General features: G+C 40.4%; 1 protein-coding gene across 4 annotated transcripts in view; it reads right to left on the bottom strand.

Moving 5' to 3' along the window:
• Nucleotides 1–4,490: 4,490 nt before the first annotated feature.
• Nucleotides 4,491–23,785, bottom strand: part of NR4A3 (nuclear receptor subfamily 4 group A member 3) — a 30,612-nt gene continuing 11,317 nt past the window's right edge. For 2 of the 4 annotated variants that reach the window (XM_080340761.1, XM_080340759.1), the window contains 3 exons: nt 19,587–19,786; nt 18,205–18,383; nt 4,491–7,586 (listed from right to left, as the gene is read on the bottom strand). In XM_080340761.1, the coding sequence (XP_080196887.1) occupies nt 7,321–7,586; nt 18,205–18,383; nt 19,587–19,786 (645 nt within the window). In that variant the 3' untranslated portion in view covers nt 4,491–7,320. The remainder of the gene's footprint in view (nt 7,587–18,204; nt 18,384–19,586; nt 19,787–23,785) is intronic. The other 2 variants (XM_080340762.1, XM_080340760.1) reach the window with 1 other exon arrangement.

Below are 23,785 nucleotides of genomic sequence, written 5' to 3'. Positions count from 1 at the left end.
ACTTCTTAACTGGGTGTATGCGGAGGTGTAAGAAAGGTGGCTGTAAATCAGAGAAGGTATTAAATGAATGCCGAGGACATGGGGGGAAAACCTGTGTATATACTGAAGAAGTCAATCGTTAGAGTAAGGTATAATGAGAAATGGATGAAAGAGGGAAAATTATATGGGACTGTACTGAAAACATTCCAAGTTGCCAACCCTAATTAGTGTTTGTGAAATCCCTGACTGTTGCCATGGCAATAAATGTGGTACTACAAATGCAGCATTCTGACTTCTTCCCAGGATCAAGCGAAGTTGGAAAGGAGCAAATCCCTGTGTAAACATCAATATCGTCAATTAATTAGGAAACACAGCAAGATAAATAATAAGACACCATGAAAGGTAAATTAATTTCTGTTTTCTGTCTGCTATGTTTGAAAGTTTCACCAATATCAAACCATCTCTATAATTCACTTTCATTCTACAATAGTGCTTAATCACAGACCACAGTGGAAGTTACTGTGGACGGAGATTTTTTTAATACATTACTTACCAGGTTAAAGACTTTTGGTTATTTGAGATATTTCAGCTACTTAAACACATTTCTTTCTATGAATGTCACTTAGCTTGTTTGTTTATTTATTCAGTTATTTGAGATAAAATTCCATCTAAACAGGCCTGGAGTTCTCTATTCTTTAAAGAAAAAGTCATAAACAGTGTAAAATGGAGCAGACCATCTTGAGTGCCATCACACAGCATGTACAGGACAATCAGGTGGTCAGGCTCAGTCAGCATGGGTTTATGAAAGGCGGGTCTTGCTTGACTGATCTGATCTCCTTCTATGACAAGGTGACCTGATTAATGAAGGAGTGGAGAGCTGTGGATGTTGTGTACTTAGACTTCAGTAAAGCCTTTAACACCATTTCTCATGGCATTCTCCTGGAGAAACTGGCTGCTCATGGCTTGGATGAATGTATTCTTGCTGGGTAAAGAACTGACTGGAGTGCCAGGCCCAAATTGTTGTGGTGAACGGAGTTAATTCCAGTTGGCAGCCGGTCACAAGTGGTGTTTCACAAGGCTCAGTATTAGGGCCAGTTCTGTTTAATCTCTTTATCAGTGATCTGGATGAAGGGACAGAACATATCCTCAATAAGTTTGCAGACGACACCAACCTGGGTGGGAGTGTTGTCTGCTGGAGGGTAGGAAGGCTCCACAGAGGGATCTGAGCTGTCTGGTTTGATGGACTGAGGCCAACTGTGTGAGGTTCAGTGAGGCCAAGCGCCGGGTCCTGCATTTGGGTCACAACAACCCCAGGCAGCGCTACAGGAAGAGTGGCTGGAAAGCTGCCTGGTAGAAAAGGACCAGGGGGTGTTGATTGACAGCCAGCCGAATGTGAGCCAGCAGTGTGCCAACGAAGTGGTCAATGAGGCCAACAGCATCCTGGCTTGTATCAGGAACAGTGTGGTCAGCAGGATTAGGGAAGTGATCATCCCCCTGTACTCAGCACTGATGAGGCTGCACCTTGAATCCTGTGTTCAGTTTTGGGCCCCTCACTACAAGAAAGACATTGAGGTGCTGGAAAGAGTGCAAAGGAGGGTGACAAAGCTGGTGAGGGGCCCGGAGCACAAATTTGATGAGGAGCAGCTGAGGGAACTGAGGCTGTTTAGCCTGGGGAAAAGGAGGCTGAAGGGAGACCTGATCGCTGTCTGCAAATACCTGAAAGGAGGTTGCAGCATGGAGGCTGTTGGTCTCTTCTCCCAAGAAACAAGTGATAGGACAAGAGGTTGCACCAGGGGAGATTCAGATTGGATATTAGGAAAAAATTCTTCACAAAAAGGGTTGTCAGGCATTGGAACAGGCTGCCCAGGGAAGTGGTTGAGTTGTCATCCCTGGAGGCATTTAAAAGATGCATTGGTGAGATTCTTAGGGACATGGTTTAGCACTTGATTTGGTAGTGTTAGGTTAACAGTTGAACTGGATGATTGTAGAGGTCTCTTGCAACTAAAACGATTCTATGAAAACATTAAACAACAGGGGAAAAGAGGCATTTTTCCCTATGGTCTTGTCTCCTGTATGACTTTAAAGTCTTGTACTTGACATTAAAAGTAGTTACATTATACACACATAAGCATCTTGCAATATACACAATATCTAATTACAGCTGGACTCACACTCATCTCTTTAAAGAAAATCCTTGCTTTTGTGAGTTTAGGTCAGAATCTTGATCTTGTCTGACTTTCACAACCATGTTAGAACCTCATGTAGAACTTCACCTGTAATTAAATGAAGCCAGAATATTCTGTATTATGAATGTATATGTAAAGATGACTAATATTAAAAAAGAAAACAGAAGAAAAATTGCTAAAATTGTTCCTGTATGGCAAACAAATTTATTTTTATTTTATTTGACAAATAATTGTATTGGTAATTCTCACAAACGTAGGCCTGGAATACAGTTCTCAAATATGTTATCCCCTGATAAGAATTTGGTTCATTTACTCCCCATTTATTCCCATATTTTAGCATTTTTTAAAGTTAGCCTTTTTTTATCCATTAATAACTTTTGTTTAATCTGTATCTTGAAATATTTTTAATGGTCAATTTCATTGATGTAAGAAAGAACAGCTAAATATCTCTTTTCTAAATACTATTTAGTTTGTATCACAGCTTAGTTCCAAGCATGTGACTGACCGGGATTTTGAATAGTCTCATTAATAACTTATATATGCAGGGTAAACAAGATCAGTTTGAATACATGGCTTATTTTGAATTTTTCAATGCTTTTATTGTGTTTGCACAAAATTTGATACAGTCGCAGCATAAATTGCCCAGGGAAAGAAAAGGAAAACAAAATAGGAGCATTCACTGGACACTAGCTCAGTAAACAAAAGTTTTTATTCCCAACTCTGTGACTGAAATGCTATATACCCTTGGGCATGGCACTCTACTCCTTTTTTCCTATGTTGCTCCTATTTCTTTTTCTTTTGTCTATTTGGCCTGGAGCTTCTCCTGGGTGGGGATTGGAGGTGCTAATTAGGGTAGCTAGCAAAATGGGGTCCTGATCTCTGTCGTGGCCTCTAGGTGTTGCTATAATACAAATAATTAATCAAAAGACATGTTTCAGAGCTTCTATAGAGGGAGTTGCCAATTCTTTTCAGAGCCACGCTTGATTTTATACAATTAAACCTCTCTCTCGTTCGCTCTCTCCATTATGCGACGTGACTGAACTTTCAGCTTTTTATATTGGACAAATGCAATGTGAAAAGTAAAGGTAGGAAAGCTGTAGGAAGAGATTGGACTCACCTCAATTTGAAGTCACTCAGTTTGGGGTGCCTTGGTGTCAGTCTCCTATTGGAGGATGGTCTCTACTGGGGGAACCCGCTATCATATTCGTGCCTCAGCCCAAATTTCCAATGCCACAGTCAATCTCCGGGCATGAAGGACTCTGCCACTGATGTGATTTAGAAGTAGAAGCATGTAAGGCACATATAAGGATACGAGTGCTGTTAGATCAGGACACATTTTGTTCTCATGTTTAAGGACACAATTTGCAGTCCCTCAAATAACTACAAATGGAGGCATTTGTGAGTTTAGTGAGGATAAGCTTTGTCTTGTAGGGTGAAAATTCAGACTCTGGGCATGAGATCTGTGTGTTTTGCCTAACAGGGGACTACTATGCAAAACTCATTGCTGTTCTCATTGAGGAGTTTAAAAGTCATAGTTAGCTTGTTGTTGTTTTGTTTGGGGTTTTTTTTGTTTGGGTTTTTTTGTGTGTGTGTGTTTTTTAAAAAAATAAAGGAGAGAAAAAAAGCAACAGATAATTTGGGGGAGTTTGAGCAACCTTTTTTTTTGTTACATTTCCAAAGAAGGAGCTGCCAATCCTGCCGCCTGCCACTGCACATCATTTGATGTCACCTCCAGCTGGGCACTTCCTGCGGAACAGCTCTCAGGGAGGCGTGCTGGAGGCACAGCTACTCATGGCAATACCTGAATAGTGACAGATGCCTCTCAAAACTGCACTTATAGAAAACACATTTGTAGCCAAGCAGTTTTGACTGGCAGGGGATAGACAGATTCCTCTTGCAAAGCAAAGGGATGGTCAGGAAAGGAGCTGGACACAGATTTAAAGAAAATGCTGCATGTGCCTGCTGGAGCCGTGTCTTCCCAGGATTTACTGACACAAAGGGGCAGAAGATGGGATCAGAGCTCTTTCTAGCCAGCCATATGTGCTATGGGACCACCAGCACTATAGCAGTGCCCTCCCTCCCTTGTGGCCATCACCATTAATGAGTTAGTGACAATCTCTTCCTGCCATGGAGGAGAAGTACAGTGAGGGGCAGGTGGTCTCTCTGCTCTGGTCCTCATGTAGTTCAACCTCTGGGACAACCATGGTCCAGCTCTCATCATCTAATTGAGATTGCATAGCCAGATATCACAGGTCTGATTGTATTTATATAAAAGCTATTTTAATCAAAAGACTAGCCATTAAATTGCCAGTGTTCTTAAGCATGCTTCAGCAAGTTTTCCACTTTTAAGACTCAAGTAGACAATTTTTTAAATGTTTTATAAATGATAAAAAATTCACATCAGATTTTAACAGAATTAAGCGTACTTATTCAACACACATGGGGCCTCTGAAAAAAATGTTATTCAATTTAATAATTTTAATTTACATTGTATATGTACAAGAGCATTTCTTTCAACCCACAGGTTAACACCACCAAAAAAAAACCAGAAAAAGAAAAAAAGTACTGCGGTTAGCGGAGTGAAGAAACTCTTGAAACACTGTTGTCTGAAATAAAAACAAGGCACTCTCCCTTAACACCTGATATATTCCTGAATTCTGCCTAGACAAAGGCATGTTCACACTGAGAGAGCTCTAAGAGAAGTACTAGGTTTATTCTGCGTCAACTCTTTCTTTTAGCATTGTGATTTGTCACTGGTTGTACTCTGGGATGAATCCGTGTCATGAAGTTGACGTGAAGGACAATTCCACAGATGACGGGATTTGGGAGAGTATCACAGTTAAGACTATCTATGGAAGACTGGAGGACACGGGCTACATGAAATCTCACACGGGGCTCTGGACCTTCTACCTCCCACTCGCATCCCACTTAATAAATAAACCTTGCTCAACAAAAAAGCAATTTTACTGTACTATGCTGATTCGCCTGAAAAGTCTTTGTAAGGGCCCACTCGCAGGAAGCATCTGCAAGCCCTCATCTGGTGGGTGCTCAGCACCTGGCAGGATTTGTCCCTAGATAAAAGTCATTTCTCAAGGGACCTTGTGTCTTACACAAGGAGACAAAAGTAAACATACTTTTGGATTTTCTGTCTGTATGTTTTTGTATGCGCACGTGTGTGAGTGTATATATATATACGTGTATATATATATATATATTTAGTATATACAAAAGCAAATTCAGTCAAAATATATTTGTCTTGCTGGTAAGGCCTGTTACAGCAACCTACAAGAAACATTAGCTTCTCTGATATTTAATTATGCTATTATGTTTGCACATAAGCTTAAAAGTCAATACAAAAAGCAATACTTTTCCAAATATTATCTGCAGGTAAACCGGAAATATTAACTATAGTGATTAGAAGTCTGTTTCCCTATTGACACTACTATAAATCTTGATATAAGAATAATTTTTTCATAAAAGCACATCCAAACATAGTAAGTGATAAAATACCAGATTACTATTTGAAAACCATACAGTGACTCAATATCTGGGTTATCCTTTGCAGCAATTAGGCAATTCATTTGGCATCTGTTTGATTGTATAATTTAATTTCCATATAAACAGCATAGTTTAAAAAAAGACAAAAGCTAGAATGTTTAAAGCTAACAAAAGATACAGTGACATCAGGTTGACATTCAAAAATTTCCTTAGCAAAATGACCAACAAAATTTTGACTTAATACAGTGCATATAAAGTTTTTTAGAACTAAACTTCTTAAATATCATTTGAATTTAGCAAAACATGAGCAAGATTTTAATATCAAAGTGCTAAACAGTACTGCCTTAGAAGTCACTGCAAATAAACTGTAAAATAACTCTGCTTGTGATTTGACAGATATTTTATATACAAATGGTTAATAAAAAGACACGCGCACACACACGCACACAAATAAAGGTATATACATATATATATACACATTATATATATGTATATAGTTTTCCAACTGGTGTGTCTGAGTCAGTGTGAACACCCCATTTAGTTATCATGTGTAACAGGGCTCCCATGAGCTGGCAGTCATTGCAATAAATACAGGCAAAGCCATTACAATATACCATGCATACAAACATTTATACAAATAAAGACACTATGCAACAAATTATTTCATATTAATATGGCATCAACAGTATAAACATACAAAAAGGAGTACGAACACGGAATGTTTAAACGCAGCCCACTATATCCTTCCTAGCACTTACATTCATACTATTTTACAAGACTTGCTTGTTCTTGAAAACCGCCTTCCGCCTGTTTACTAACTAGTCGCTTATGTTAAAAGTCTAAAACTGAACTATCCCTGATGCTGACCCTGTATGCTCCAATCACTACTTCCTTGGGTTTCCTTAGCTGAGGAACAACTGAGCCACAGTTGCTCCCGTGTCTTCCACATACATTTGTCAATAAGTCACGCTACATGGAATCAAGTTTGGAAAACTCTGTCAGGTAAGTTAGTGCACGTAATTTTCTCACTTGATTTCTTCCATTTGTTTTCCTAGTAAAATAAATTAGTTAATAAACGAGACTTAGTAAGACAGCACTTTAAAAAATTGCACTTGAACATGGGAGCTAACAGCCATTGTCATTTTGCTATATTTGATTGGTATGAAATGTTCAATTGAATGTACTTTGCTAAAAAAGTGAATTTTTGTTTAGATTGTGCTGATGTATGTGCCCTTGATGCAGGAAGTATGCTAAAGGTATCCTCACAAAACACATACTACCCTGGCAGACAACTATTCGCTGTTCTTGTTTTCAAGCACAGCTTCTACAATTTTATTCCTCATGTAGCATGAGGTGTTAAACAACAGATTCAAAACAGTCGTGTTAACCTTTTACTGCTGCTGGGATAGCACTGTCCAAAAGTGCCACATTAGCCGTTTAAAAATCCCAAATCACACGAAAGAAAACAAAGAACACAACCCCAAATCGGTAAGCCAGTAAGTTTCAGGCTTCAGGTTGTAAGGACAAAGCGCCAGAAAAGACCTCATTTTAGACTCGGAGCTACTTTTCTGTTAAGTGAGGGCAGAAATGTTAGCTGTAAGTCACGATCCATTTGCCTGCTCTGGTGGGCATTTGCCTCTCACGAGGGTGCTTTGACTCAGAAGGGTAAGGTGTCCAGAAACAGCCTGTCGATAATAGAAGGGGCTGGCACCAAATCTTCCAGTTTCAGGTAAAAGATGCGCTGCAGTCCCAGTGTGCAGAGAGAACGCAAGTCAGCCAGAACACCCAGTACCTTCGGCTCTGCAGACTCAAGCGGTTGTCCTTTGTTTTGGCAACTGAAAGTTAAGTGATCTTTCAAACTGCTTGTGATCTTGTTGCATAGCTCTTCCACTTTCTTTGGTTCTTTTAATCCATGTCGTTCTGCTACGCAAGAGAAAAAAAAAAGATGAAAGAGGTCAGCATCCCTACCACAAACAGAGAGAACTCGTTTTCTTCGGTGTAACCCAAATCCATACTCCAGTACTCAAAGAAAAAATGCTCTGAAAGTGTAAGATTTCTCAGAACAGCTGGGGTTACATCATGTCAGTTAACCTTTCTGCCACACAAAAGTAAGAGATGGCAAGTGCCCTTTTCTCTTTAGCTGCTAAAATAGGTGGCAGAGGTGCTAAATTATGATTCAAATTCTAGTACAAGGAGTCCAAGCATCTGCTGTATCTCGCATAATTTTCATGATATGAGACAGAATTAATTGGGTGATTTTCCAGCAATACTATCACAGGAGGTGTTTTGGAGATTTCCGTGCTTCCCCACCAGTTGTGAATGCTCAATAACTATGGCAACCATTATTTATTCAGTGAATTCAAGTGGCGATCGATATCCTTAGCCAGCTCCATCAGCGCCAGGCCTAGAATTCCACCAGGAATTTGCAGACACACTTACAAGAAACTAAAGGCACCTTACCACCCTTTGTTATTTTGATCAGCTGCTGCCTTTTAGTTGATTTGTCTTTAAAAGGACTAAGATAAAAGAAGCCTGGAAGTTAACTATTTTGTTTTGAGTGAGCAAAAGCGAGAAGGCAGCTGTGTTATCTGTCACCAAAACCTCAGCATTCCTAAAAGGAAGGGGATAGGGGGTCCATCCCCCTTCTAATAGCCTTTTAAAATGTTACAATCATGTTAAACGCATCCACAGTTCTTCAAGCATAAATAGAATGAATCAGATTTGTGATTCATTATAATCAGGCTCTTTACTGGTACACAGGGAAAGATAATTTTGTGCTGTTTGCTATCAAGATTTAGTGGATCAATTCATATAACATTTCAGAACAAACAATTTTGTGATATTTACCTTTGACTTTGAAATTCATAGGTAAGAAATTGCTTAATAGCAAAGTCATAATAATTTACACATGAAATAGAGTAATACCAGATAGGGCAGTATAAGGAAATGCAGGTTAAATGCATTTTAACTGATTAGACATATAAAAATAGTGACAGTAGTGGATAAGGAGTGACTAATTGCGGCAGTTCTCATGTTTGATGCATTTGAAATTGTTTGCTTCCCCTGGTCCTCTCCCCCATCCTTGGCAGCCACATGCCATATTGTGTCCCTTGCCCCAAAGTCTTGTTCCTCTGCTGCAGGAGGAGCAGGCAATAGATACTTTCTCTGTTCGTCCTATAATGAACACTGAAAAGATTACAGTTTTCTTTACATCCAGAAGCAGGCATAATGTCTGCATACGGTGCAGTGGTGCCTTGCCCAGACATGTGAATATAAACTCCTCATTGCCTCCCTTTACCTCCTGTTTTGGCTAGATGTTCTTGACAAACCAATAAAACAGACGAGATTCAATGAAGGCAGTCAGAAATGGAAAAGTCTGATTTTCCACTGATATTCACCCATTTTACATTTTTTTTTCAATTTTATTTACTTAGGCAGAGCTAGCTCCTGAAGAATACTGGTTTGGGATGAGAATCAGAGCTTTGCAGATGTGTACATCTCTGGCCAGAAGCTACTGTGCTCTGTCATTTAAGTACCATCTATCTGCCCTGTTGCTTCAGAGCAACACTCATCCAAGCAGTAACATCTGCTTCAGACATCTTTTTCACCTTGCAGGAATTAAAAACTCTAGGTACTCTAAGTGCCTTGTTTACATTAAAACACGAGGAGTCAATGAATATTTAAAGCCTTTCCAGTAAATGGTGTATAGTGTAATTGTGTAAGCCTTAACTATACAGGTCACCGAGAGTAAATTCTTAGGCAGATTCTGCCATTAAAAATCTCGATGGATAAATATTTTATACAGATTTGAAAAGCTGCAGGGTGTTGGGGTTTTTTACCACCAGCCTACTGAGAGAATCTGCAGGACATTAAATTAATCTTGCAGTCTTTGAAGAGTTCCCATCTTTTAATCTGTTTTGAGGTTGTTTCCTGGCTGTGTAAGTGAAGATATCTTTATAGATCTAGGGACCTGAAATACTAGAATGGATCCACAACCTGACTACAAATTAGCAGAGCACATTTTTAAACGAATGCATCAGTAGGTGCATACCTTGCTGCCGAGTATGGAAAATTATTTCTGGCTCTAGAGCACACAACAACATTGTTAAGTTTTCCAGCCAGAATTAAACAGTCTTTGTTTCACACAGGGAAGTTCAGAAGGTTTCATGAACAAATTGTGCGTTCAGTGGCTACCCATAAAACATACTGATGCAAAACACGATATGTGTAAAGTTTATAATATTACTAGCTCTACTTTAAATAACAAAATCACGGAAATTCAGAATTAGGAGATACTCCGTCCTTAAGCCACTGTCTGGTGCTACAATAGTAAAGCAGTTTCCAGCAAACCACGCTGTCCTGCATGAAGTGCCGTGCAACAGCCTTTGCTGCTTACAAATCTCTACAAAGGTAATTCCTCATGACTGGAGCTGCCTCAGGGATTTTCAGTCTCCAATCCGTAAGGCATCCCTTGTGGAGCAATAGAAAGTCAAAGCCATGTGTGTGGAAGCCCTTCCGCTGGAAAAGGGCACTGTGTGCTCTGGCACCATTAGTATCCAACTAGTTTCTGGGAACTGTACTAGTGTAACAAACAGCTCCTCTCTTCAGTACACTTGAGGGGTCTTGGGTTGCATTTACTCGAAGATTTTAATTTAATAGTTAGCGTTCAGATAGCAGGAAACACTTTTTTTTTTCTTTAAGTTTTTTTTTTAATCTTATTTCCACACAGTCAGTCTGGTTTGGGCAAAGGAAAACTCACGGTCTTTCTTACTCAACCTGAAGGGAGCAGCACGAGTCACCTGTAGTAAGTGTGTGCAATGGCACTGAAGCTGATGGACTCTAATACTTCGCTGTTTTCCACATAATGTTCTTATCCACATGGGAATGATAAGGCAAAGATTTATCCCAAGAAGGACAGCTAGTCAAAACTGATAGATTTTCTCTAACTGATTGAGGAGGTGTGTAAATATTATTGTATTCAGACTTTCTTGTAATGACAACTAAAAAGGCACTGGGTAAAGTGAATATAGGATTTCTCAGCCTGGTGTTTTAGGATACCATTGATTTTTGCAAGAAAAATGGTGATTTATGGCAAAGATGCTCTCCATAAGCCTGTCAAAATGATTCATCAGAAGTCTTGCCTCTAAAGCTCTGCAAACTTAGCAGCTCATTCTGGCAAACTGAACACAGCAAGGCTTTTACACCTTTCTTCTTTTCTCAGGAATCTCTATGCAATTCTGTGCTATAATTATGCTGATCAGCAAAAACTTGGTAGGAAGAGAGTAAAAGAGCAGGAAACCCTGTCACCAGCTGTGCTAGTCTTTCTGTCCCTAACCTCTGACATGGGAGAGATTATGCCAGGGCCAGAACTTTGTGAGAAACACCTCTCAAAGAGCACAAGTATTTCAAAGACCTTGAGTATCTCAAAGACCCTCGAGCTCTGTGCTCTGTGTCAGGGTGGGTCAGTTTTAGCCCTAATTAATTCTGAGCTGTCGATCCAATCAGAAATGCAACAGATTTACGCTGCAGACTTAGGATAGGCCTCTTGATTGTCTTGGTTTTAATGTAGTTATCTGACTTTCTCTTCCCCCTTCACAATCCTCTTCCCCTTCTATAACTCAAATACAATAAATGTGAGGCTCTGTTTCCTACAGCTTTCTGCTTGTCTTGTGCACACTCTGTTACACAGCTAGATTTTGACTCAGCACATCCAAGAGTCTCCTTTCCTGTTGCAAACTGGCCCAATATTCATCCTGCTTGACTCTTGGGCACTTCATAATTGTGCCCAAGTTGGGAGCACAGACTTCTCCAGCTCCTCCTGACATCAGTGGAAGGATAGTCGTTTTTAGAAGATGATTATGATTTTAGGTGGATGGATCAACTTTCTGGAGGTGCCCTGTATTCTCTGTCAGCTGTGCAAGGTACCTAAAGTCAGACGAGCTGAATGACCGCACAGGACACTGTAGTTTGCTCCCTCCTTTAAAAAAACCACAGCGTAGCACAGAGACTGCTGGTTGCTGTAGGAGGAAGGAGTCCTTGCCTCAGCAAAAGGGTGGGAAGGGAGAAGGAAGAGCGAGTACTTCACTTTGATGCTGCTAGTGTTTTCCTCAGCAAAGTGGCAGGGGGAAGGCAGACAATGCAATCTGGAGATTTTATTTTTTTTATTTTTTTTTTTTTATAACTGGATCTCCTACACTCCTCCAGTCTGCCACCTGCTCCTATGTAGACCCAGCACACGAAGCACTCACTCTGGAGGATCCTGGCAGCAAGACTGAAGGATATCTGCTGCTGAAGAGGAGGTAAGCCTCCTTTCCATAGGGAAGTTAGACGAATTCATGTTCAGAAAGGAACTGCAGCAGCCAGACACTTTTTAGCCACACCAGACTCCTAACTACTTCTGGTATGACTGATGATGCTAAAAATTGTGTTTGTAAACTGGAACAGAAAGCCCAACAGCAGGAAGACAAACACACACTCATAATTAATTGAAACCTCACAGTATTCTTCAATGTTCTGATGCCAGTCTAACAAAGCATTAAGAGTGTGAATAAGCCCAATATATACAGTGGCTCTGGGCTGGTCTGTAACACACTTAAAATAAAACATATGCCGAAAGAGCTTGGCTGAATGAGGGTTAGAATGCTCTGTACTCGGCAGCATCCCACTGAGAGTGTCAAGTGGGCAAAACAATAATATTTTGATGTGGATAGAGAAAGGAAGAGCCAGAGAGGGAAAGAGAATCAACGAGAGAGAGAGAGAGAAAACACTAACAGTTTTAGAGCAGGGAGAAATTTGAGGCTAAATTAGAGTGTGCCCTTGAGATTATCTGCGTTTGAGTCTCAATCTTTATATCTTGACACTGGTAGAAAAACTGTAGAGCAAAGCGTTATAAATGGTCATTTGGGAAGCAAAGGAAGCTTTTTCAAGAATAGGCTGAGCTAACATCTGGTCTACTCTGCAAAGCTTTGTCATCAACACTATCCAGCCCAGCATGGAGTGGCTGTGCAGGAACACTTGTGATCCATGTAACACACTACACTGATAGAAACCATCCACGTGGAACTAAGGACAGAACTTGTCCCAAGATGACTAGCACTTTCTTTCCATGTTAGAACTCTTCTTCAGCTCATTAGATCCTATGTCCCAGCAGAATGAGTGATCCAGAGATAAAGAACTGGACAGAACTAATTTCTTGCTTTCATGGGGATGTGGGGTGAGTGTTACGTCCTAACTACTTTCTTCTGGCTAATGCTCAGAGTGCTGCTGACGTGCTCTGGAGGAAGTTGTGTCCAACCCTTCTTAACCAAATGAAGGAAGTAAAAAAAGAGGAGGGAGACAGAGAGATGAAGATCCTAAAGGAGCACCTTAAAGAAAAAAAAATATGTACTTTGGCATTGCAGAGTTTTAACTGCTTGTGAGCCACCCACAATTAACCAGATGTCACTTCTTTCACTCTGGGTGCTCTTTCAAGCTGATGTCCTATCTGAAAAGACTTGAAAATTCAGCAGCAATCCAACACGATGCTTTTCTTTCTAGGCAACATACTGCAAGTTCCCAGGAACCATAACATAAACAGAAAAAGCACAAATATACGGACTTTCTAATGGATTATACAATGCAAAATATTACAAAATATTTTCCTGTTTATATTACGTTGTACACACCTTTAGTTTTACTCAAAGCAAACAGTGAATTAGCAAGTATTGTGATACTCGCTAGGTCTCCTGTTGTTCTCTTCAAAACTACTGAACAGAATGAATGGTTATATATCCATACGACCACGCATCCTATGCTGTGACCTGCACCTGTGGTTGAGACAGGACATGGAGCTCTGCAGCTCCAAACAAGTCAGTAGGGTTAGTTAAAGGCCTGCTACTGGGGAGCTAATTTGACATCCATAGAACCACAGAATATCCTGAGTCAGAAGGAACCCGCAAGGATCATTGAGTCCAACTCCTGTCCCTGCATATGACAACCCCAAAATTCACACCATGTGTCTGAGGGCATTATCCAAATGCTTCCTGAATACTGTCAGGCTTGGGGCCGTGACTGCTTTCCATCCCAAAATGAGATAACAACCTTCAGTGTCTTCAGACACTGAGAACAGCGGAATGTCTTTTAGCCTGCAGCACTAATTTTTACCTTTGTTCCCTCTTCCTTCACTGGGAGAGAAATGTTAAGTTTCCCTGTCACTCTTGCAGAACAGAAAGAGAACACGTGGAAGAGAGTAGTGACTTCTCTTGCTTTTCTTCTTCAGCAATACTGCCAATGACTAGTACACAGGAGGGTTTGTTTTCTAAAATCACATCTTTGTTTGGGCTATGGAGAGCACTTGTGAAATCAAGAAAAACAAACAGGTCATTATTCCCAGCAGCATTTTCCTTTACCTGGAGAGACAATGCTTGAATTTGGTGCTACCTGAGATAGTGTACAGTAATAAAACAAGCAATGACTATTATACCACACTGGGTTGTTGTCTTTTTCTCTTTTTGCTTGAACCCTCAAGTAATGAAGATCTGACTAATGCAAAATAAGAACTGGAGCAACTTGTGTAATAATGAAGAAAATTTTGCTCAAGCCAGCATTTTGTTTTGCAGTGTTGCTAATAAAAGCAAGAAACTCAATTAACAAAACAGAGCTTTCCTGCTCCTTCCTATCTTGCAGCCCAATGCCATGGATATCCATCTAGGAAATGGGAGATTCATGGTCAGATTCCCTTCCTGTTGGAATCAGACAGGAGACTGGGCCTTGGATGTCCCCCTGAGCACCAGCTTGTCCCCAGATCATCAAACACAACAGCCATTCTGCAGCTCACATGGCCTCAACACAGAAGACAGCAATACTCAATAGTCGGATATCCTGTGTTCCTGGAAAAGGTCACTCTCTCTTGCTCTGACTCACAAAAAGGGCTTGAACCAGCCTTTGCTAACTACCCATTGCCTCCAACAGCCCGCTACAGGAGAAAAGAGTACGCTCTCCAGAGGTAAAGAATGGCACCTAAACCACTCACATAAATCTAAGCCAAGCCTCAAAACAATGCTTAAAAATGTTCAATAGATTTCAGATTTCTGAAATATATCCTTATGACTTTTTATCTTTTGCTGGGACTAGCTGAAAACCAGCACATGCCCTGTTATACTCAAGCTGTGGGGAGAAGACAAGAAGCCGTTTCTCATGGGATGCGACACCAGAGGCAAATCTCAAGGCTTTCCTAAATATAAAATTTCAATATGTGACGACTGAGAAAGTCTCAAAAGAACCTTGCCCTCCAGCATTTTGTGCTGTAGTATTCTCTTAGCCATAATTACCTGATTTCCTCTTACAGTTTTGTTTATTTTTCAATATTGTTCATCCTTATACAATCCGACCCACTTCCAGGTGACCAAATTTTTGGCCAAGTCCTGAAGTTAGCTAGCTTCCCTTGGAGATCTGAAACCTGTGAATATGCATCACTAGACACACGAGCTTTCATCTAATTTAAATCACATGAAGGTATATTATGTGCCTAAAAGCAAATCAGCTAAGATATACTGGCCTCTAAAAGAATAAGCAGAAAATGACATTAATTTTAAGCACCCGCTCATAGAGGGGAGGAAATCAAGAAAAGCTTGACAAATACAGAAAACCTTAAAGCTTTTATGAACATGAATGCTCTCCTTTAAAAGCATTTATTTAGAAACTGTGGGAAGACCAGCATGATATAGCCAGCTCCTGAAAGGGTTGTTATCAAGGAAAGAAAGAAAGAAAGAAAGAAATGTGGAGTATTATCAATTAAAAGCTATTTCTATTAAATATTTTTGAGTGACCTGAGCCAGGCACTTTGACTCTTTATGTAAGGGCAATCAAACAGTGTCTAACTGAACAAAGAATTATCATGTTAAAACAGGGCATGGATTCTTAAGGAGAAAAACTTTGCTTCCTATAAAATAGCTTTTTCCACATTCACTTGGACAGCTTCCTGGGGATCCTGTTCATTGACCTGCATCCTCTCAGACTCCAGGAAGATAATCAAGAACAAGCTAACTGTGTCTACCTAAAAAAGACATATCTAATATATAGTAAATAATCTAAATCAGTGTTATGTGCTATATATATGTGAGCATATATGCCTGTATGGAAATACATATATAGAGAAACAGCACCTGTCCTTGATATATAGATATCTGAATGCATACACATACATATATGCTTTGTATATGTTAATAGGTAAGTCTATACATACATATACACACACACATATATATATTTATTATATATATATATGTAAGTATGTGTGAACACGTCAGTGGTTGTTTACATATAGGAGCAAAAAAAGAAGTTGGGGATGTTCTTCCTCGCTTTAACATATCACTCACTTTGGAATTTTTTCATACAGAACAAACCGAATCTAATGAGTTATTCTGGACTGAAGAGTTTTGTCAAGGAAACTGGACCTTAATGAACCCTTTCCAGCTACAAAAAAAAATTAATAGAAAGCAATAAAAAAACCTGAAAATACTTTACTTAAGAAGCAGAGAGTGAATGCTAGAACATATATACACTAACTGTTCACCCAAATGCAGGAAGGAAGCAAACTCCAAAGCCAAAATCTTGGCCAACAAATGTCAACAGAAATTGGCCAATTCATAGTTTCTATATCTGCCATTGAGAATTTTATCTCAGTATTTCCCAAGCATGACCTCCACCTAGGTAAAATGAAGACTGCAGCTGATATTGTTGAGGCCACCACCTGAAAACTGGTGGATGCCAGAAATGCGTGAGGAAATCAGCATCCATCCCAGCGGAGCTTACAGCATCCCTGGGAAGGCCCAGTTCCAGGCACGCAGTAGCCCTGTCTCACACTGACAACACGGTTGTACCTTCATACTGCCAGCTTCTCTGAAATGCGTGTGAGGCTCTCTGTAGAGATGACTGCAGCCCTGACTTCTGCTGCATGGTTGTCAGACACCCTCACACCCAACCCTTCCTGCTCCCGTCAGCCGTACCTCTCCAGCCGCAAGAAGCCCAAGTATGCAGTGTGTATGTCAAAGAGCTTTGTTATCTCAGGCATGGTAAAATTACACTTTATTATGTTATGCTCCCCTATTCTGTACTTACTGGCCAGACTTGGCAGATTCTGACAGCTTGCTGCTGTTTGCCCCAGCAGGCAGAAGGGGTGATATGGTCACATTCATACCCAAAAGCTTTTGTACAACTGCAAAGACGATTTTTTTTTTTTTTACTATTCTCTAATTTTCTCTCTCGAAAAAGCAGTACATGGAACACCTACAGTAGCTTGGCTACCAAAAGCAGCCCGCCTGCCCTTGTGAAGCACTCTTTCTGGTCTAGCTATCTTGGTGAGAGGTGAGATATACCAGCTGTATAGCTCCAAGCTCTCAAGCTATCCTGATCACAGAATCACAGAATGTTAGGGATTGGAAGGGACCTCAAAAGATCATCTAGTCCAATGCCCCTGCCAGAGCAGGAACACTTAGATGAAGCTACACAGAAATGTGTCCAGGTGGGTTTTGAATGTCTCCAGAGAAAGAGACTCCACAACGCCCTGGGCAGCCTGTTCCAGTGCTCTGTTACCCTCACTGAGAAGAAGTTTCTTCTCAAATTTAAGTGGAACCTCTTGTGTTCCAGTTTGGACCCATTATCCCTTGTCCTACCATTGGTTGTCACCGAGAAGAGCCTGGATCCATCCTCGTGACACTCATCCTTTATATATTCGCAAAAATTAATAAGGTCACCCCTCAGTCTCCTCTTCTCCAAGCTAAAGAGCCCCAGGTCCCTCAGCCTTTCCTCATAAGGGAGACGCTCCACTCCCTTAATCATCTTCATGGCTCTGTGTGCTGGACCCTCTCCAGCAGTTCCCTGTCCTTCTTGAACTGAGGGGCCCAGAACTGGACACAATATTCCAGGTGTGGTCTCAACAGGGTAGAGGAAAGGGGAAGGAGAACCTCTCCCGACCTACTAACCACCCCCCTTCTAATACACCCCAGGATGCCATTGGCCTTCCTGGCCACAAGGGCACAGTGCTGGCTCATGGTCATCCTGCTGTCCACCAGGACCCCCAGGTCCCTTTCCCCTACGCTGCTCTCTAATAAGTCATTCCCCAATTTATACTGGAACCTGGGGTTGTTCCTGCCCAGATGCAGGACTCTACACTTGCCCTTGTCGTACTTCATTAAATTTTTCCCCACCCAACGAGTATTCCTATTGAGAAGACCTAGCTCTGGTGATTTCATTAGGCTTTTCTAGGAATTCAGCAAGTATTTTGAATATTGTTGTAGGAGCTACACGATTTGCTTGAAGCAGTTTGCTTTAGAGACTATTCCAATAAAACAATGAAACCATGAAGAAATAAGGAGTTAGATTACATTTTAACAGGGGTATCTGATGGTCTAAAGTTAGCCCACAATTTCGATATACTCATGACGGTGCTTAAAAATCATAGTCACTTTACCCTGAATATAGCTAAGTTAACTGAAATTGCTTGACTCTACCTTAAAGCAAAGCACTAGAGTCCAAAGCTTTCTATTAACAAAGGAGCACTTACCTGTAATCATAGTTAGAGCTGATAAACTTGCTAAGGCTGAGATATCAAGGTTAAGGCTCTTTAAGTTTAAGGAAAAGTCTTTAATAGAGTCGAGCCACTCCCCAAATCCTCGAAGGCACTGAAGTCTATGAAGCACAAGTCCATTGCAGAATACAAACTTATCCTCAGCAGTATCAGACCTCAAATAAAAATAATTGAAAAAATTAGAAATGCATCTTCTACTTTACAGCAAAATGCATAACCAGTATTGAAGTGCCTGTCATTTAAAATCCAAGGCATATAATCCTGAGACATATGTGGGCATTCACATTTGACAATATGCTTCTCCCTTGAGGCCAAAGTACAACAAACAAGCTTCTATGATTGCTTACTTTGTAGACTTACAAGCCTGAGGTTAGCTGTAGCATGTGGTGTAGACTGTCTAATTAGTTAAGATTTTGGTCCTGCCCAAAGGCAAAAACAGAGAAGACATTTTACATTAAATATTGTATGTTTGAACCAAAATACTAATTGAGTGCATTTGGAAATACAAAACTAACAAAAGCTGGAGAAAGAAGAGATTCTGCAACTCTCAGCATGTACTTTGTCTCATCTGCATTTTGCATATTGTAAAAATTGATAGGGGAAAAAACAATGGAAAATAAATGCAGTAATGGACCACAATGCACATAGCATCATAAACTCTTTAATGTGAAAACCTATGTGTAAGAGAGATATAACGGCCAAGCTCTCCTCTCCTTCCCCTCCCCATTGCCAATATCCTTGTTAAAAAACACACACAAAGGTCATTTTCAACCTAAAGAAACAAGGGCATAATTCAAATCACCAGTCTGGAGTTTTCTCAGTCCCTGAAAGCGTTTTTGGTAAAGTGTCTTAACTAGTGCTAGAATGAAAAATAGCATCTCTATTAAATGACTTGGTGTTAAGGAGAAAAATAATCTGAACAAGATTTTAAATCTTCTTCATATTTTTCAAAAACAGATGACAAAGATGTGCATGCGCAAAAGAAGTGGGAAAAGGAAAAAACTTTCATACTGAAAGTGCTTTTCTATAGTTTATGAGGATGAGTATGAAACAAATCTGCTCCAATAGTACCCAAGGATCAGTTTTAACTACTGTGGAAGAAGAGGATGGGATATATCAAATAAAAAGAAGCACACTAGCAAGACATATGCTCTCTTTTTAAATCGCTTTCTTGGTTTTTTTCTGCAGTGTAAAACAAATTAAACACCATATCCTGTGGATTCAGACATTGCTGATGTTTTGTGGGGTTTTTTGGTACAACTGACAATGTTCATAGATAGTACCATATTTATTCCTTAAAAATATTAAGATGGATTATTTTTCACATCAGTTTAAGAGGAAAGGAAATAAATAGTTACCTGATGGAGAGTCTTAGTACAAACAGCTCCAAAAAAGCTGACTCTATGAGTAATGTCTGATCTTCTTTTGGGAGGTCAATAAATCCTGGGATTTTTTCTGCCCAGCCTCTGGTTATGTCAATGGAGGCAGTCAGAAGATTATAGAACTGTTGTACATGTTCTGCATCTGTGCCTGCAGCAGCCTGATCGGTGGAACAGTACTAAAATGAAAGCCACAGAAAGCAATGTTATATGCATTTAAGGACATTCTGTGAAACATACGGCGTTACCTGCCCGACAACATTTCCTTCTGTGGCAAAGCTGGTATTATTATGAAAGGCATAATAAGTAGGTCTACATCTATCTACCTATTTGGCTACCCACAGGCATTTTACTGTCCAGTGGTATACTGAAAAAATATTCCCATGTGTATAGAAATAGTTTAAAATTTATAAATACTTATCATATTTTACGAGTACATATATACTATTAGTAAACAAAACCAGAAACCTGGTGGGTAGCATAACTTTCATCGTACTAGAAGAGGAATACTATTCACCTTACTACAATCAAATACTTTTCCTATGTTTCTCAGTATGTTCAAAACACAGATTTCTTCCAAAACCTCTCAGACTGCATTTTATCCAACAGTGATAGAGACATGTAAGATAAAACTGTATTTTATCTGACACATGCAGCATTGCTTCATTTGACTACAGAATTGGTTCAAAGTAAAACAGCTGCCCCGTATCACCTCTTATCCATCAAATAGGAGCATTTAAAGTTCAGGAGAACCTATTATCCTGCTGATGTGGCCATAACTCTTCCAGACAACCATTGGACAGGCTCAGCTTTCCCGTGACTCTCTGACAGCTCCCTCCCTGCCATCTCCTACTTCCTCACCAGTGGATCCCTGTCACTCCTGTGACACTGCTCTCTCTCGGCAGAGAACACAACAGGAGCTTTTATGGCTTAGTCCCATTCTGTGCTTAGAAAGCGCTGTTGGTTTTCTGAACAGGAACTGAATGATTTGGAATTTATCGTAACGACATCCTCACCATCAGGCATCTTGTGGGTTATTTCTGGGAAAAACCTCATACCCACTCTCTCTCTGGGACTGAGCCAGGGAAAGGCTGGGGCGGTCCCCACGGCTGAAAGAAGCGTGCATGCGCTTTGGAAACAACTTTCCACAGGCAGTTAGGGCTTGAGTCCACCAGCCTAAAGGTCTCCCTATCAACTCCTCAAGCCAGAGTGGAAGCAGAAAGACCCACATATCCCTCCCAATCAGTAGCAGTGGGCTGGCAGCCTGGGAGCACCTTATTACAGGCATGCCACTTGGGCTGCAGTTATCACCCAAGCTGCTAATTGCAACCATCTATGCAGGAAAGGGAGGGGGAAGCAGCAAGCAGAAGCTCTTGGGTAGGTGTGATGTTCTCTGTCTGTCCTGGCTGGAGCTGGTTGCTGTTAGTAGGTAAGGGATGAAGGGCACACTGTTAGAATCAGTGATTGATTGGAGAACCATAGCAATCCTAGAGACCTCTGGCTGCATCTGGGGTACTGGTGCCAGCCCTAAATGGCTCTATTCTGCTTACCCAACACTAACTGCATGAGTTTCTCATGGTAAACTCCAGCTCACATCCCTAGTCAGCTAGTGAAACATGTGCAATCTTTCTTATAGAGTTCACATGAAGACAAATTCTGCCTCAGCTACTCTGAAGGACCCTGTGACGGTGAAACAGGTAAAGGCCAAAAAATAGAAAGGATGAGGAGCAGTGTTAGAAGAATCTGTATGCTACACTATTTACATGTTCAGTCCTGCATCTGAATGGAGCAGTTGAAGATGCTCAAGCAGCGTGAACTAACTACTCCTGGCACTGGACTGCAGCAAGATGTACTGGGGTGATTAGTGGGTAGAAAAATATCATGGGCTTTTTCAGAGACCCTGCATGTTCTGGACCCTCTTAAAATGGACATGTGGAGCAAGCCAAGACAGCATGTGTGTGGAGATGGGCTTTTCTCATTCATGGTCCTCAGCTCCTGAAGACTCTGGGAGATGTGCGTTGCTGTGCAGGGGCTGAGCTGTGACTCTTCCTTTCTACACAGGGAAATCAAATAGGGTGATGGAAACTCCTGCTTCACCATAGGTACTGCTAAGGCAAGATGCATGCTTGATCCTTTGAGCAGTGAAGAGGAAGGAAAAGAAAAGAAAAAGAAAAAAGATACTACCCGAAGTTCATTCTAAATATAACTCATCACAAGCCAGCGTAATTACGCCAGGTATTAATTTGTTCCTGATATTTATAAAAGATTCCTTTGGCAAAAGTACCGCAAAGTTTTAACATTTCCTAATGAAGTTGAATGCTGCGTTATGTCACATAAAAGTGAATGCTACAGTACAGTATACCCCACATGGGGCACCTAATTAAATTAAATACATCTGAAAAAATTATAGCCTGTATTTGTTGTTACAGTTTAGCCCATGAGAGCAATTTGAGAAGAAAGGTAAGAAATTATATGGAATTATATAATTTTAAGCTGCTGTAATACGTCACTGCTTGCTACAAAGAGTCAGGAAGTACAAAGAATAGCTAAAATAAAATATTTGTAACAGACTTAAAAGTATATAAGTAACCATAAACATTATGTATGGTTCTGTTTTATGCACCAAAATCTGTGGGGTTTTTTTTCCATGATTATTTCATTGAGAAGAGGTGATATGTGACCTAACTTCTGACCAAGACAGCTGGTAAGCCTCCCCTTGGTCAGGCGGCCATGGTACAGAAGGGCTCAGATCTGCATTTCTTAACCTGCCCCGTGCAAACTGGAGGCATGCCGGGAGAAAGCCAGAAGACAAAGCTCTGCATTACTCCCTTCCTCAGAGCTCCTTGGGGAATTAAATGAAACTCGACTGTTACTCAAGGCAAGGTTTGCATGCATAGCAAGCAACAGTAACTTGTGTGGTGTAACTACAAGGGATTCGGAAAGCCTGATGTTGGGGAGCCTGATAGCATGAGCCAGCTCTACCCTGTGCGTGCTTTCATCAGTCCTTCATCAACTGCTACAGCTGCAAAAGCCGAACAATAACTTCTCTGCACAGAGGAGAAGCTATGCTTGCTTTTCCAAAAGCCCTGACATTTGCTTAATTTTGTGCTGGGGAAGAGAGTGGGTTATTACCTAAACGCTGCACTCCCTCTCCAAAACGGCAGCATTTCTATTAATGTTGGAGGCCATTCTGCCTGAATAAGGACGGCAAGATACAGGGTCTATTTCCCATCTCACTTACTTAGAAGGATAAACTCATGGAATTGTACCAGTAAAACAGGTGTAAGACTGGACAGCAGCCCTTGGCCTTTAAGGACTTCATAAACTAAACTCTCTTCCTAGTAATTGCTTTTTGAAACCAAGTACCTAAATATACCATTGCTATGGACTGGTAAGTTAAAACCAGTGCTGAAATGAAAAGTAGCCATGTTCCGAACAGAACCAGTTCCAATATGTTTTGGTTTAAAATTCACAGCTTATGTAATTTTTTTTTTTTAGGCTTTTTTGGGGGGAAGGGGTACAGGTTCCTCTCTGAAACTCTTATCAGTATTTTTTAAGACGGTCAGACATTACAGCTTGTAAACATGAAGACGATAAACATGAAGGTCGTGTCTGCAGAAGTGTTAGGACTAACTCCAAAGCCAGGTTTCCAGAACGGCCCGTTTGTGGTGCACGGCAGGGTCAACATGCCGTAAATTAGTCTTTACAGGTACAGGATTATTCTTTGAAGGAATTTTTTAGCATTGCAGTGTGTTTACTGCACATTTCATTCATTAATCTCAGTTTTTACACAGCATTTTTTTCTGATCTCCCTTAACTTTTCAAAAGAAGTATAAGGTTTATTAAAAACATAAGCATCTACTAATTTCTTTTAGTGTATTTTTGTCTTTTCAGCAGTGCTGAGCATAACAGACTATTATATATTTTATTGTAAAGAAAAACCTGGATAATAATATGTCATAACAGACAACAATACTTAAACATTTAGCTACCAAGACTAAATTAATTTACTGTCAGTCATGTGCTTCCTACAATGCCCAACAGAATTGTTCAACAGTTCAACCTATAGGCTGTTTGCTTAAAACCAGAAGTAATTACTGCAGGACAAAGAAAAAAGCCACATAAAAATACACAGTTTTCATTATTTTTTTTTTTTGTAAATCCAAAAGAACTTTATA

The sequence above is a fragment of the Nesoenas mayeri genome (assembly GCF_963082525.1).
Source record: "Nesoenas mayeri genome assembly, chromosome: 2".
Taxonomy (NCBI): Eukaryota; Metazoa; Chordata; class Aves; order Columbiformes; family Columbidae; genus Nesoenas; species Nesoenas mayeri.
The sequence above is the reverse complement of the archived record's forward strand: the minus strand, read 5'-3'. Positions and strand labels throughout refer to the sequence as shown.